At 42.7% G+C, this 14,469-nt stretch overlaps 1 protein-coding gene across 1 annotated transcript; it reads left to right on the top strand.

Annotated features, from left to right (window-relative positions):
* Window positions 1-7,397: 7,397 nt before the first annotated feature.
* LOC120850492 lies at window positions 7,398-13,774 on the top strand. Its single transcript, XM_040222989.1, has 4 exons — window positions 7,398-7,490; window positions 9,885-10,033; window positions 10,122-10,186; window positions 13,638-13,774. The coding sequence occupies exons 1-4, from the start codon at window positions 7,398-7,400 to the stop codon at window positions 13,772-13,774; spliced, it is 444 nt and encodes a 147-aa protein (XP_040078923.1).
* Window positions 13,775-14,469: the final 695 nt, after the last annotated feature.

Raw genomic sequence — 14,469 nt, forward strand, 5'->3', positions numbered from 1 at the left:
GACTCGGTCGCCAGCAACTGCCTCATCATGACCCCACCAGTCGATATCAGCGTTGAAGTCGCCCATTATCAGGATGTCTTTGTACGTCTTTTTCGCTGCACGGGTCATTGAAGCGTCAAGGTGTTTGTAAGCAGATTCTTTGTTGTGAGGTGGACAATAAATGCAGCCGAGAAGTATCGTACCGCGTGGCAGCAATGGTTTGAAAAACAGCGCTTCAGGTTCAGGGTGTTCCAAATCATCGCGGCGTATCGCTCTGAGTCCTGATGAGACAGCGATTAATATACCTCCTCCTCTGCTCCGACGGTCTTTGCGGAATACAGCGTGCGACAAAAGGTCCAAAAGCTCAGCGTCATTCACGCCTAGGTCGAGCCAGGACTCCGTGAGCAGTACTACCGGGTTATGCGGCAGTGCCGCCACCGTCATGCGCAAGTCGGTAACCTTGTTTTTCACACTGCGGCAGTTGGTATACCAGAGCGTGAGACTCTTGTTGGTGCCGTATAAGGCAGGCCCAACAGCTTTGGTAGGCCGAGTAGCTTTACAGGGGATGGAGCTTCAGGGGGCGCACACTGTTGAGGCGCTTGCTATATGGAGGGACGGTTCCGAAAAAAGGTCATCGTCAAGGACAGAGAACGAGCACGCGATGCCGTGCCACTGATCGGAAGATTTGCCGAGCTTGCAATACTGCGGCAGAGTCATATAAACGCATGATCGATGACACCAGTGATGACAGGAATCACAGCTTAGGGCAGCTTGGGTGTCGTGAATTCGCCTGTCACAGCGCCGGCAGACCGCCACAGGGTTCGCTGCAACGTCACCACTGATGACCAGCGATGGACGGACCACGATCGACGGCGGCGATGGTGCCGCGGAGGAACACAGTAGAAGAAGAATGACCCACCGAGCACGTATATGACGTCCAGTTGTTCTGTAGCTAGGTGTGGCCGTTAGGCCTGACTGGCTGGAGAGGACGCAAGACCCTTGCACAGCCGAGGAAATATCAGGACCTTGGCAGATCGGCTGGCTATCACCAGTAAGGCGTCTTGGGAACTGCAGAAGAATGACGCTGCAGATGAAAGGCACTAAGAGCGCCACACCGCAAAAATGCGGACCTTGGTGCCGGTGCGACAACTCGGTGTCACAACTTTGCGACAAAAAGGCTTTTGTCACAAAGTACTGCGTGCCAAATAATAATTACCTCGTTCAGCCATGTGCTGTTCCCATCTATGACAAAAAAGCGATCGGTCTGTCGTTTATTAGCGCGTGCATAAAAGGCATACACTACGCACTTTTCTATTGTACAATTACCTATTTTAATTTGTTTCTATCAGGGACGCGCAAAATACAGGCAAATATTCATCGAAATACAAATACAAAATACTTTATAATATATGTATTTAATTACAAATCTAATTACATTTTTAAAAAGCATTTAAGTACAAGATACAAATATAACCAAATGTATTTGGTCTCCTCCAAATACTGTTCCAAATACATTCCTCAAAATTTGCGTCAGCTATTTAGGGCACCTGCAACGGGTTTCTGGGTATCTCATTTTAATTTTGCATCGCACACTCGGGAGCTAGTGTGCGAGGGTCTAGTAACGTAATAGAAATATAATCACAAAAAATGTAATCAGCTTGGACGTAATAGGTGAAAAAAGTACAGAGTTTCAAGCAGCTTTTTTGTCGATAACATTTTTGTATAGAATAACAAAGAACCGAGACGACCAAGACGCGCAGCACCAGATAGAGAAATGTTTTATTGTTGCAACTCGCACCAGTTACGAAAATCTTGACGACCCGCGCATTTAGAATGTTCCAGGCAGAAATCCGGATGGAAATCAGGCTGGAAAGCAATACAAGTTGTCACAGGCACTTATTTAGCCAGTCTGCCTGTGAACGTCGATTTCGTCACTATTCTTGCCCTGGACTAGCACCGGAATCACAAAGTCACTAAACGCTTGTGCTTGATTGAGAGACACTGCATTCGCTGCAGAACGTAGTTTTCTTCCTGCTCTGGACAGTGCCAATAAATTTGAGGGATGTATTTTCGCCCACAAAATAGTATTTAATTACAATTGTATTTGAAATGCCCACGTTTTAGTATTTAAATACTCACGTCAAATACAATACCTAATTTGGAATTAAATACAAATGCAAAATACACAGCGTATTTGAAATACGTATTTCAAATACTTGTATATGAAATACTGCCCATCCCTGGTTTGTATATTATCAACCATGTTTACAATCCAACCAAAATATAAGGCTTAAAAATTTTTAAGTCTTTTCTTATTCCAAGCAAAACATAATATAGGAACAAAATAAATGCAAATGCTTCACACCGGGGAACAAATTGCATAACGACTTCACTATAGCCCTAAATCAAGGATTCGCCGTATCGGCTATACAAATGTATCTTGATATTGTATTAAAGATACATTCTTCTATCTATAATTTTATGTCGAAATACTCATAACGCAATTTTTATTCGTTCTTTTAAAAGGTATAAGCTATAAGCTAATAGCGAGTTGTTTTTGATATAATGAAATGGCGTTTTTATAAATACAGGAGCGTTAGGCAGTCTTTCAGTGTGTTCAAATTGTGGTCATGACAACTTAAAACTGCTTTAATGTTTTGTTTATGCACCGCATTATTCAACCACGCATAAAGTGAAAATAGATTTTACACAACAGCTCAATGTTATGTTTAAAACTAATTTCAATTTTCAGTCTGTTACCTGACGGTCACAAGGGAACACACTACTAGAGTACCAAAAATATGCCGACAAAAATTCAACGAGCACTGCGGAGAACCTGACAGATACAGTGAAATAACTAAGTGTCCTTGTCATGGACCCTGATCTAAAATTTTATAAACACTTTGAAGGTCCCGGAAACTTTAATATTCAGGTTATATAAAATTTATATCCAAAATCTCTTTGTTTGCGTCTCGATTTCCATGGTTTGACACCACGAATTTTCGAATGATGAAATTGTACAGTACTGCGTTAAAACGTTTTTTTTTTTATATATATATATATGCTGCAGTCATATTTCAGTTCTGCTACATACCTGCGATTACCTAATGACCTTTAAAAATTCAGAAGCTAGACAAACGCTTTGCCTAGAATGGGGCGAAATCGTGCACAGCGTTGTCATGAAAAGAAAAAAAAACGCTTTGGAAAAGGCACGTGTTCTGACAGGGGATTGACTTCTTTTGGTTTATGTTGGTACCATAGATACCTTTAAGAAAAAAAGCCGGTACATTTTTGTACCGGTCTACAGAAGTCCATGCAGGCCACTAGAATTCATGCATCGTCCACTAACGTGGTTATACCGGTTTCCGGTGAATGAATACGGGTGGCCCGGTATCGAATACCCGCCGCCGACGTGGGTTTGATGGTTACCGGTGAAGAGATACACTCAACACCGGTACGATGTTATAGGAGAAAGATCACATCGCCAGGCGACCGGATTCTCGTCATGGTACAGGCATTTCCGTACATGACCGCAAGTTATACCTTCACGGATGAAAAAGAAGAGACAAAATAACTGCGAAATGAAATAATAGATAAATCGGCAATTAAATGCGTGCCAGAAACAGAAGAAAGAACAAGCGTCGAAAAAGCAGCCGCGAGCGTCGAAGGCGGCAGGAGCGAGCAATGGTGCGTCGGGATGCAAGTTGGCTAGCGAGAGACTGAAAGAGTCGGCAAGACCACGCTCGGCTTCTTATCCACTCCATTCGGAATCTAGAATATTCAACCTAGCAAGTTCGGGAGTGAGCAAGGGCGAGACTGACTAGTCAAAGTCGCTGTTGCCTCTATATCTTTTGCGCTCGGGGTACGAATAAGCTCGAATCTTCTAGATGTACGGAGAAGCATTCCTTCTCGGTGATAGACGCGGCATTGCGCCCCCCTTTAACAGTGTATCGCCCCGATGCAACCTTGAACAATATATTGAAATGCTAAACCGAATGGCAACCAACATTAAACTGTGGGTTCGTCTGAACCATAAATATTCATCCTTGCTATCGAGCTTAGTAAGGCTTGAAACGCCAGACGTGCACCACCTCGGATCTTGGCTGGTGGCAACCTGACGACCGTGTACTGACTGGAAGCTCCTCAATGTTCAGGCCTTTGAGGCGGCGGTCCGAAGTGTCGCTTCAACAACTTCTCGATGACACCGTGGTGGCCGTGGTGTCGTATCGGTGCACTACTGCAGTACACCAGCGCGCGGTAAGAAGCGTTCTCTACAAAGAAAAAAAAATTAATAATAATAACATTTTGTTTTCTATTTACAGCAGTGGAGTCCGAGAAAAAAAGCCGCACGAAACGGCTTGACCAGCTCTCGGCCCCCGATTTACATTTTACAGCAGTGACAGGGCAAAGAAAAACTAAAAAAACACGCACGCTAAAAGCATCAGTGGGCTATAACAAAATTGCACATCAAGTCACGTACCTTTTTTATGCTGATGGCATCTAAGTGAATATCACTGAGAATGAAAGAAGTGAAGCAGTTTTGGTAGTCTCCGGCTCTTAGGCGGAATCAGCCTGGCCACTAATGTTTAATACAATGGATACTAAACATTTTCACACCCTTATTGGTGTAAATGGCATGGGTCACATCTACCTCTTTTGTACAAAAATGCCATTGGAAAGGTGTTATTTCTACACCCTCTAAAACAGGTATAATTCATTACACCCTTCACAGAAAGGTGTGATACTCCTCTACAACATTTTATTACGGTCTGATGGCAGCTTTATACCCTTCCAAAAGAATGTACTGCAGCTAGGAGAGCATGGTTAAAATACCCCGAGACTAGTGACAAAAAATTGGAAAAACACAACATTATCTCAAAAAGTTTTGAGAGAGTATTATCAGGACAACATAACACCGTCTCAAAATGTTTTGAGACGTGTTCTGTTGCCCCGATTTTTTGTGTCTAGTCTCGGGAATTTTCACCGTGATCCTTCACCAGCTCGTCTGCGCAGTAACTCTCAATTCATTCAGCTAGAAGTAATACAATATATGTACCACAGCACGTGATAAAAAAGTATTTACGGAGAAATCACTGCTAACAAATTGAAACATGTGGACACTTGTATTTTTTCAATCCAGAAAAACGTGCGTGGATCTTATCATCTTCTGTGGCGAATTGGCGACAAACCAATGTCAAACCTCAAATGCGAGCATTTGTGACCTACTGTTAAGTTTTCGTGAAAAAGCTACGAAATTCTTAGAGGCTTAAAATAAATGCGCTCAAAATTTTAGTAAGGCTTTCCTTCGCCTTAACCTAATTTAATGCTTTCTAGCTCTGGTGACGTATGACAAACTCGACAGGCTGGCAAAGACGGAACGACCGGGAGAGGCTTTGTGCGTAATCGGCAGTTTATGTTTGTAAACAGTAAAATGCTCTATAGAGACGTAAGCAGGACTACTAACAGAAGCATGCTTGTAGAGTACTGACAAATCAAACTCCGATCTCATGTAATCCGTGATAGATGCACAATCCCCAATTCGGGCACCACAGAACAATTCACAAACACAACGTCGAGGATAAAGGCGGTCGCTCACATTCAACAGAACTGTCGCGGTCGCCGATGAGGAGCTCTTTGTCGTGATAATAATAATAATAATAATAATATTATTATTATTATTATTCTTTATTGGACACTTGTATATATGCACAATCCCCAATTCGGGCACCACAAAACAACGCAAACAACGTCGAGGATGAAGGCGGTCGATCACATTCAGCGTAAGTCTCGCGACCGCCGATGAGCAGCTCTTTGTCGAAACGCGTCCAACAAACACAGCACAATATTTCCATGAACTCCGACGAAATAAATGACCATTACCAAAGAGTTAGTATGAACGTATTCCGGCCGTTCAAGACGAAAAATCACGGCTGCAACTGCAACACACGAAAACTGGAGAACACTGGCGCCTGACGAGCGCTTTTTGGAAACCGGACCTACCTGGCCCCTACAACTCACCCTATATTGGAATACGGCAAAGAAATTTGGGGTCTGCGTATGTTTATACAGCCTAGAACTTGGCCTGCCTCAACGGGCGACGAATCTCCCAGCTAGCCAATGCAGTACAGCCGCTAGCCTGGGGTCTTTAACGTGCACCACGCAGTAGTGATACACGACCGCACGCCGGTACGATGCTCTCCCAGAACTAAACGAGCAGTGGTGGGGATTGATCCCAGGATTCTGGGTTCTGCAGCCCGAGCTTTCACTCGACGTGCTCCGAGCTGGTGTGCGCTAGACCACTCGGCCGCCGATCCCCCCAATACGGCAAATGCAGCAAGTGGCGCGGTTTGTCTCAGGTCTGGTCGTGCTAGTTTGGCCCTGAAGTGGTCCCCCTCGTAAGGTCGACCGGTTACATCGACCTTTCAAGGTCGACGTAACTTTATGACAGAGGTAGAAGAGGTACGCGCTGATCACTAGTTGATGCACAAACAAACAAGCCGCGGACATACTCTGCCGTTATCACTGCTTCTAGAAAGCGCCCGAAGCAGAATGCTTTAACATATAGTTACGCCATAGAGTTCTAAGTGCACATAAGTTTTGTGTAGTAACCGGGTCCCACTACACGCGCTCCATGAAAAAGTAATGAGAGATATCCCATAGGAAATCGCCATCGCGACAGGGACAATGTCAAGAGCTCTGGGAGACGCGCTTTTACACGCTCCGGAGCCAAACCACGTAAAAAGAAGTGCTTGGAAAACAAATTTCAGATGTCCATTTCTTACGAAGGCTTTTGTTCGCGCGCTCCGCCATGCATGAACGCGACAGCCGTTCGCCGTGACGTGTCGCAGCTATCGCAGTAGATGTGCTGTGAATTAACATAGACTAAGCGTGATCCTAGTTCTCAACCGGGCACGTAACCAGGGGGGGGGGGAGCCTTGGGGCCAGCCCCCCCCCCCTCCCCGCAATCTGGCATTGTGCTGGGGCCTCCTCTCCCCCTTCCCCTCATACAATAATAAACTTCGGCCTGTAGCTCGTCGACTTCGCCTCTGACTACATAAAAAAACACGTAAGATAAAACGCAATTCCTTTTCCTAAATGTATTTGAACCGTATTGTTTAACGGGCTCAATGTATAACTTTGCTTTCACGGTACACGAAGAGCCAGGGTATTTTATGCGCCCCTCAAGCGAAAAAGGTTGCTGCACCCGAAAAACCATGTGTGAGTGTAATATGTTTTCCTGCTTGAACAATAAGTATTGTTTCGTAGCGCTGAATCGCAGGTTATTTTTCACTAACAAAAAGAAGAAAAGGCGATCTTACATTAGAAACGTATATCAGCGAGTAGCTATAAAAACGTAACGCTATCCCAAGACATATACCGTTCCTGCGTGTATATGCATGTGTAGGCCTCTAGTGGGAATGATTGCCTTCTTCTTGGGAATTTTGTTCTTATGTCAAAGCCATGGTACTTTTTCTCAAAATAGCACAGGGGATTATCCTGATGCCAACGAGGTAAGAAAATACCATTCATGTAACCCTTTCATAACAAGGCGATGCATAAGGTTTTTTTAGTAGCTCAATACCCTTACATGAAGGTGCAGATAGGCACATATGGCGTTCGTATTGTTAGGATGATGTTGTCGGCAGGAGCGAGGACAGAACACCACAAGATGATCGAACACACAAAGGAATAATGAAGGCCGGGCCATCACCTCGGGCCTGGCTCAAGATGGTTGTGCGCGCCACTGCCTTATCGTCGTCTTACCCTTCATAACAGTATGTTCAACCTGCAGGGGAACTCTCCTCGCGTCACAGATTGCCGCTAAGTTTATAACAGAATTCTCACTCCGACCATGAGTTTTAATCCATAATGTTCATGGGCAAGATTTCATATAAAAGTGTCACGCCCGAGTGTCACGACAAATTGTTACACACAGGTCAAGTCAACATAAATCATGCAGAGCCCATAGTATAGGATTCGTGACATTCCAAGAAAAATATTTTAGTCGTGATAAATCATACGAGCTCACAATCAGACCAAATTACAAAAAAAAAAAAAAAAGAAAGAGATCTACTAATTTGCTTGGAGGCATTGAAACCCTCGACCATGCGAACCGCAGGCCAAAAGTCGTTGTACGGCGCCGCGGGAAGTCCTTTTTGTTCTCGTAATGGTCGGAAGGTGAACTAATATTACTCACTTTTCTGTGCTTTCAGACTTGCGATGGAATAAACCACCGTGTCTTTTTGGTAGAAATATTAAAAACCTCGCGTTTGGAAGAGGGCTTCAAAACTCTTGTCCGTTCGTGTGCATGTTAAACGGCTTGGTACACGCTTTACACTGGAAGTACAAATATTCGGAAAATGACATGCAGTTACTTCACATCAATATCAGCATGGCGGACAGAAATTTGTGTTTTAGTCTGCTAAACAATCCTAGCATCGTTCGCATGGGATTGGGAACACCAGCGTAAGTATCAACGAACCGGATCGTACGTGGACAACAAAAATAATACTATTTTTATTATTCGCTTGAGAATGTTGGAAATAAAATATATTGCAACAACCAAAAATTAAATAGGTGTTCGTGTGGCCCAACCGGTCAGCGCAGGCCAGTTTGAATATGAACACCGTTGAGACTGGTCGCCCAGTCTCCTTCTTCCTCACAATATTTGGTTAAGGTCTTGCATAGTGCCCGCGTCCCTGAAGAGAAGTTTATTGCATTCTGGAGTATTGAAATAGACGAATGTCGGCTGCGAACAACTCAAATAGAGTATCTTCCATGGGTCTTCAGCCGCTGCAGCGTGCCATGCTCCCAGCCAGGTCCGACATTCTAAGATTCTTCTGGGATCCTTGAAGGTGACGTGGAAGATTGACTGGACGTCTACCAGCGAGCATGCCTTTACAACAAACGGGATGATGAGGCTAAGCTACGCAGTGCCATATTTTGCCTTTCCAATGTGACTAACATATGCTTTACCAGCCACGAAGTTGAGGCCAGTTTATGGTTTCTGTTCCAAAACTCAGCAAGCACAAACAGACGACGAATTTGGGGAAAATAACAATCGAAACGAATATAGAGTGTGTTCAATTTTTGCCAGCATTATGACACTTGTAGATTACTAATATACCAGTCCTATCACTATATAAAAATGACCCCATCGTGCAACTCTGTAAGTTATTGAAAAAAATGAAAGTCTTGAAACTCTCTGTAATGCCAAATTAAAGTGATATCCTGAAGAGGAGGAGGGGAGGGTACGGAAATGTGGGTGAGCCCCTCCTCCTCCACCGTGCCCTCTCCTTCTCCCCTGCTCTCCTCCTCCTCCCTCTTTCTCTCCTTCTCGTCCTCACCCTCCCTCTCTCTCTCTCCCTTCCATCCTCCTCTTCCCTTTTCCTTTCACGCTTCCTCTACACCTCCCCCTCAATGACTGCCCCCTCTTTACCCTCGTGACGTCACTCGTGAAGGCCTCGTAAAGTGAAGGTCACGTGAAGGTCGTGGCCTTTGCCGTGACCTTGACGACAGACCGTGACGTCACATGTGACGTCGTCATGTGACGTTTCCCATATGCAACGCGCGGGACCCTTGTGAAGTCATTATGCGGAAACGTCGCATAATGCAACACGCGGGTCACGAGTGAGACACGCGCGTTGCATCATGGAGTATTTCCCGTAATGCACGGTGCGGTAACTCCGACGGCGACGCCGCTCAAGCCGGAAACGGTCGCCTAAAAGCTGCGCTGTGGCATGTAAAAAAAAAAAAAAAGAAACTCTGCAGTGCATGTCACTTTTTTAGGTTTTCTTTTTGCACCTCCTTCTATGATACTGAAAATTATTTCAGACTTCTGTGCGTTCAGGTGCTTACATTGATGTTATTGGACATACCATTTAAATACTTAAATACATTTGCAGGTTATAAAGAAGCTACCTCAAACATTCATGCTTCAATCACTTCAAAATAAAAGGAATTTAATATGCGGTTATCAACATTTCCGCAATAAGATCAAGGGAGGTCAGACTTACAGAAAATTTAATTTAATATTTGATTACACGAAATTTACGTGAGTACTAAATGTAATAAATAACATTACAAACTGTAGCGTTCGTGTGTCACATCCAAATTGGAGTTTTAACGTGTTCACTTTGCAGAATTAGTCAAGATCTCTATGTAAAAAACCTGACTGGCTACAAAATTTTCATGGGCAATGAACCAGGTGAGCAGAAGGATATTTTTTTTAAATTCTTAATACGTTCAATGAAGGAATCCTTCGAAGTCTTTTGCTAACAATAATGATACTGATTTATGAGCCTACTTTGTTTTGATTATTCGCTAAGTCTGTAGGCAATTGCGTATGCATTTATAGTTATGTAATCGCCAAATTACAAAAAAATCCTTAATATTTTTAGAACAGTTTTACAATTCGTAATTTTATATAGTTATAATTAAGTGGCTATGATGGTTGTGACTCAGTTTTTTGTCGTACTTGCGAAGCTTTTGATACGTTTTTTTAAACACTGGGTTGATATGCTGTAGGAAGAAGTGGGCGGCGTTAAGGCCATGTGTGATCTGAATCTATGCCAGTACGCTACGTGCCACCTTTCCTCTTACCTCGCTGAGTATCTGTGCCGCCAATATCATTTTAAGTCCGTATGGAGTCTGAGGTTCCGTACTAACCACGAAAGTTTGCTTTTTGCTTGAAGACAGAAATTACGAGAAAGCCGATAATCTCTACATTTTGCAGCAATCTCTGCGGCAATGTTACCACAGATTGCTCCCTACCCAATTTGTTTGCAGTAACCTTGCTTTTATAAAATATGCTACCTTGCTCAAGTGTTTGTGTCTGACAATATTTCTTATACTTTTCAACAGGATCAAGTATTCCTGCGAATTCCGAACGCGAAATATTGTTTTCGAACATGCGATCTTGTATGGTAATAAGAAACCCGGACCCATCGTATTCTGAAGGTTGGTTCGAGAAAATATCTTCTGCACAAGTGGTGTCTTGACGCTTCGAAACATTTACATCAACAAAGTGTTTGGAGTTAACTGTGGATTATATCAGGCAACTGAATAGCGCGCATGTGAATATTACCTGTTCTCAATGTATAAAATACCTTTCAAAAATAGAACATTCCTTTTAGCTTTACGATTTAGCAGTAATATTCGCTAAACATGTGTAACAGCATTTGGCTGTGGAGTAGCGTCCAGCCCTAAAATCTCGCACTTACGAAGATACCGAGATGCAGTCACAACTTTTATTATGCCTGCGAAATCCTGTAAGTTGACGCAAGAACTAGTTTCTTCTGACATACCTTGACCTGGGAAAAAGTAACACATTTTCTTTGAGAAGTAGTACTAAAAGACTACTTGAAGACGGATTTGAATGGATTAGATATTCCACTTACATTCCTCGTGCAGTTCCACTCAGGAAAACAACTGGTGCACTCTTCTACACGCTTTACAGACTCAGAACTAGGCAACTTCTACGAAACCGCCCGCTAAATTGATTTCACACACAAAACCTTCCCTGCAGTCAATAGCACGATATTTAGGCTTTGCTCACTGCCTACGTGATCACCGGAGAAAAGCATCAGTCTAAATTGACGAAAATCATTCTTAGCCTCTGCGGTAATTTGGTGGAGTTTATTTCCCTGAAGTTATTGCGACTTGTAGGGTTACATATTAGGGTGGAGACTGAGGGGGGGGGGGGGGGGGTCGGGGTTGGTTTTACGTAATGACGATTATAAACAACGCCCACCCTACTACCGAATTCGATGTTTCACGTCTCCTCTTCCAATTTCGCACACCATGAGAGATTGGTTCGCCGCGATTTGTTTTTCCTGGAAAGTGGCAGGCGCATTTAAAGCTCACCAGGTAGTCTGTGTTCAGTGCGCAGGGCTGTCAACGCCCTCCCTTTGAAGCGCAAAACAGTTGAGCGCGCTTACGCAATTTGGGAATTACCAATTAATCCACTTATCAACAGTTTACCTTAAAGTCAATGTTGATTACGTCTTACTTAGTGACCATCCTCTACAATAATGGTTTACTTGTATAGCATTGTTTTTCTTATAATTTATCTATCTGCCAAGTTATATTTCCGTTAAAAATATGTGGTGTAATTTAATTGCAAGACAATTGCTACAACGTTCTTTAATTACTCGCTACTTCTTATAAATATTAAAAAAATTCCTGCGTCAAGGCATCTAGACCTCATTTCATCATTCGTACAAGCGCAATCGAATGCATAAACACATAGAGCCACGAACACAAACACCAGAAGCACTGTTATATACATGGTTAGGCGATGATATAACGCACACATAAATGTTAAGAACATCATAACGTTGCAATTTTCACGTTTTTGATTGATCTCATTAGCTCGTAGCGTAGACTGCGCCCAAACTTGAAATGAAACGAATTATAGCTACGTAAATATTCTTGACAACACTAGAATCCTTGATTGAAACCATAGAACAGTGCTCATCAAACTTATCCAAGATTTTGTGTTATGTCTTTCTTAACTTTTGAGAGCTGTATTCTAGCGGAATCTGAAGAACTTCTGCTAGATATTGCGCTCAATGGGGGGAGCCGTCCAAGCAGGTGTGCCCGCTCGCTCAAGACCGAAATCCCAGCTCGACAGCAGAAAAAAAAAACAAGTTTGCCTACGATGCGATTATACGTCATACCGTTGAAACATCATATACTTATGAAAACATCCACACATTGACTTTATAACTTCACATATGCACCTTCACGCCGAAGATGGCAGTTAGTATTGATTGGCCGGCCGGTAAAAATATTGTCGTGCCCACGATCCAGCAAGTGGCCTCCCCTGTTTGGGCTGTTCTGTGACCGCTAAATGGAGCTGTTCTAGAGCTGCCGACATGAAAGATCCTCCTTAAAATCAGACACCATTTTCGAGTTCCGCTTAAGTTTGGTGACCACTGTTCATTCAGACTTCTTCAGGCTGACACTTTCCCCTAGGAAGTGCACAAACACTAAAAAGCCGCTTGTCACAAAGTACTGCGTGCCAAATAATAATACCCTCGTTCAAGTCTGTGCTGCTAACATATTTGACATAGAAGAGACTGGATAATCGCACGTATGAAAGGCATACACTACACAATTTTTTGTTGTTTAATTATCTCTTTTAATTGGTTTGTATATAATCAAACATCTTTACAATTGAATCAAAGTGTAACGCTAAAAAAATTTCAAGACGTTTTGTTTATGCCAAACGAAACATAATAAAGCAGCAAAACGAATGCAACTGCTTCACACTAGGGGACAAATTACATTATGTCTAGACTATAACCATAGAGCAGGGCTGAGTAGTGTCTGCTATCCAAACATATTGAGATTGGGTACTAAAGATACTTTCTTGTGTCTATAATTCTATATCAAAATACCCATAACGCAAGTTTTATTCGTTGTTTGGAACGTTATAACCCAATAACGAATTTTTTTTTAATTTCTGAAATGGCGTTTTTTTATAAATACCGGAGCTTTCTGCAGTCATTCTGTGTGATCAAGTTGTGGCTATGGCAACTAAAAATTGGTGCATCTTTTGTTTGGTTAGTACATTATTATTGAACCACGAACGAAGTGAAAATAGACTTTACACAACAGTTCAATGTTAATTTAAAACTGATTTCATTTTTCAGCCTGTTACCTGATGGTCACAAAGAAACACTTTTCTAGACCACAAAAAAGATGCAGACGAAAATTCCAAGAACACTGCAAAGGTCCTGCGTTCAACTATACTATAACTGGCTGTCCTTACCCAAAGACCCACATCTGAAATTATATAAAGACTTTGAAGGTCAAGGAAACTTTAATATTCAAGTTCTATAAAATTTCTGTTTTAAAGCTCTCTGTTTTCCTCTCGATTTCTATCTTTGAACGCCACATATTGTCGAAGTGTTGAAATTGTACGGTACTGCGTAAGAACTTTTTTTATTTATGCTGCAGCTCTATTCCAGTTGTGCTGCACATCTGCGATCACTTAACGACCTTTAAAAGTTCAGAAGCTAGACCTACACAAATCGAGCAAAGCGTCGCCAAAAAAAGAAAAAAAAAAGGACTGGGAAAAGGCACATGTCATGATTGAGGTTTCACTGCTTTTGGTTTATGTTGATTTCATAAATAACTTTAATGAGGGGACACCTGTATATTTTAATACCACTCTACAGATGTCCATAAAGGCCAACATAATTCACGCATCGTGCCCTAACGTGGCTATACGAGTTTCCGGTACACCGAAACGGGTCACCCCCTATTGGAAAAACCGCCATGAAAATCTAACTGGTCCAGCTGGTAACTAACCTGGTCAAACTGGTCAATATGGTAGTCAAACTGGTTTAACTGGCGATCAACCTGGTTTAAGCTGGGCGAGCTAGAATTTGAGCTGGTCAGTCTGGATTAAGTAAAAATCAGCATGGTCTAACAGAATCGGGTTTTAGATTCAATTTGCTGTAGCTGGGCACCAGTCTGGTC

This window comes from Ixodes scapularis, unplaced genomic scaffold (genome assembly GCF_016920785.2).
Source record: "Ixodes scapularis isolate PalLabHiFi unplaced genomic scaffold, ASM1692078v2 PGA_scaffold12__126_contigs__length_90152505, whole genome shotgun sequence".
Taxonomy (NCBI): domain Eukaryota; kingdom Metazoa; phylum Arthropoda; class Arachnida; order Ixodida; family Ixodidae; genus Ixodes; species Ixodes scapularis.

Coding starts and splice junctions, on each gene's coding strand:
- LOC120850492 (XM_040222989.1), top strand. CDS start 7,398: ATGATTGCCTTCTTCTTGGGAATTTTGTTCTTATGTCAAAGCCATGGT. Junction 7,491..9,884: donor ATTATCCTGATGCCAACGAG/GTAAGAAAATAC, acceptor ATACATTTGCAG/GTTATAAAGAAGCTACCTCA. Junction 10,187..13,637: donor TTTCATGGGCAATGAACCAG/GTGAGCAGAAGG, acceptor TTCATTTTTCAG/CCTGTTACCTGATGGTCACA.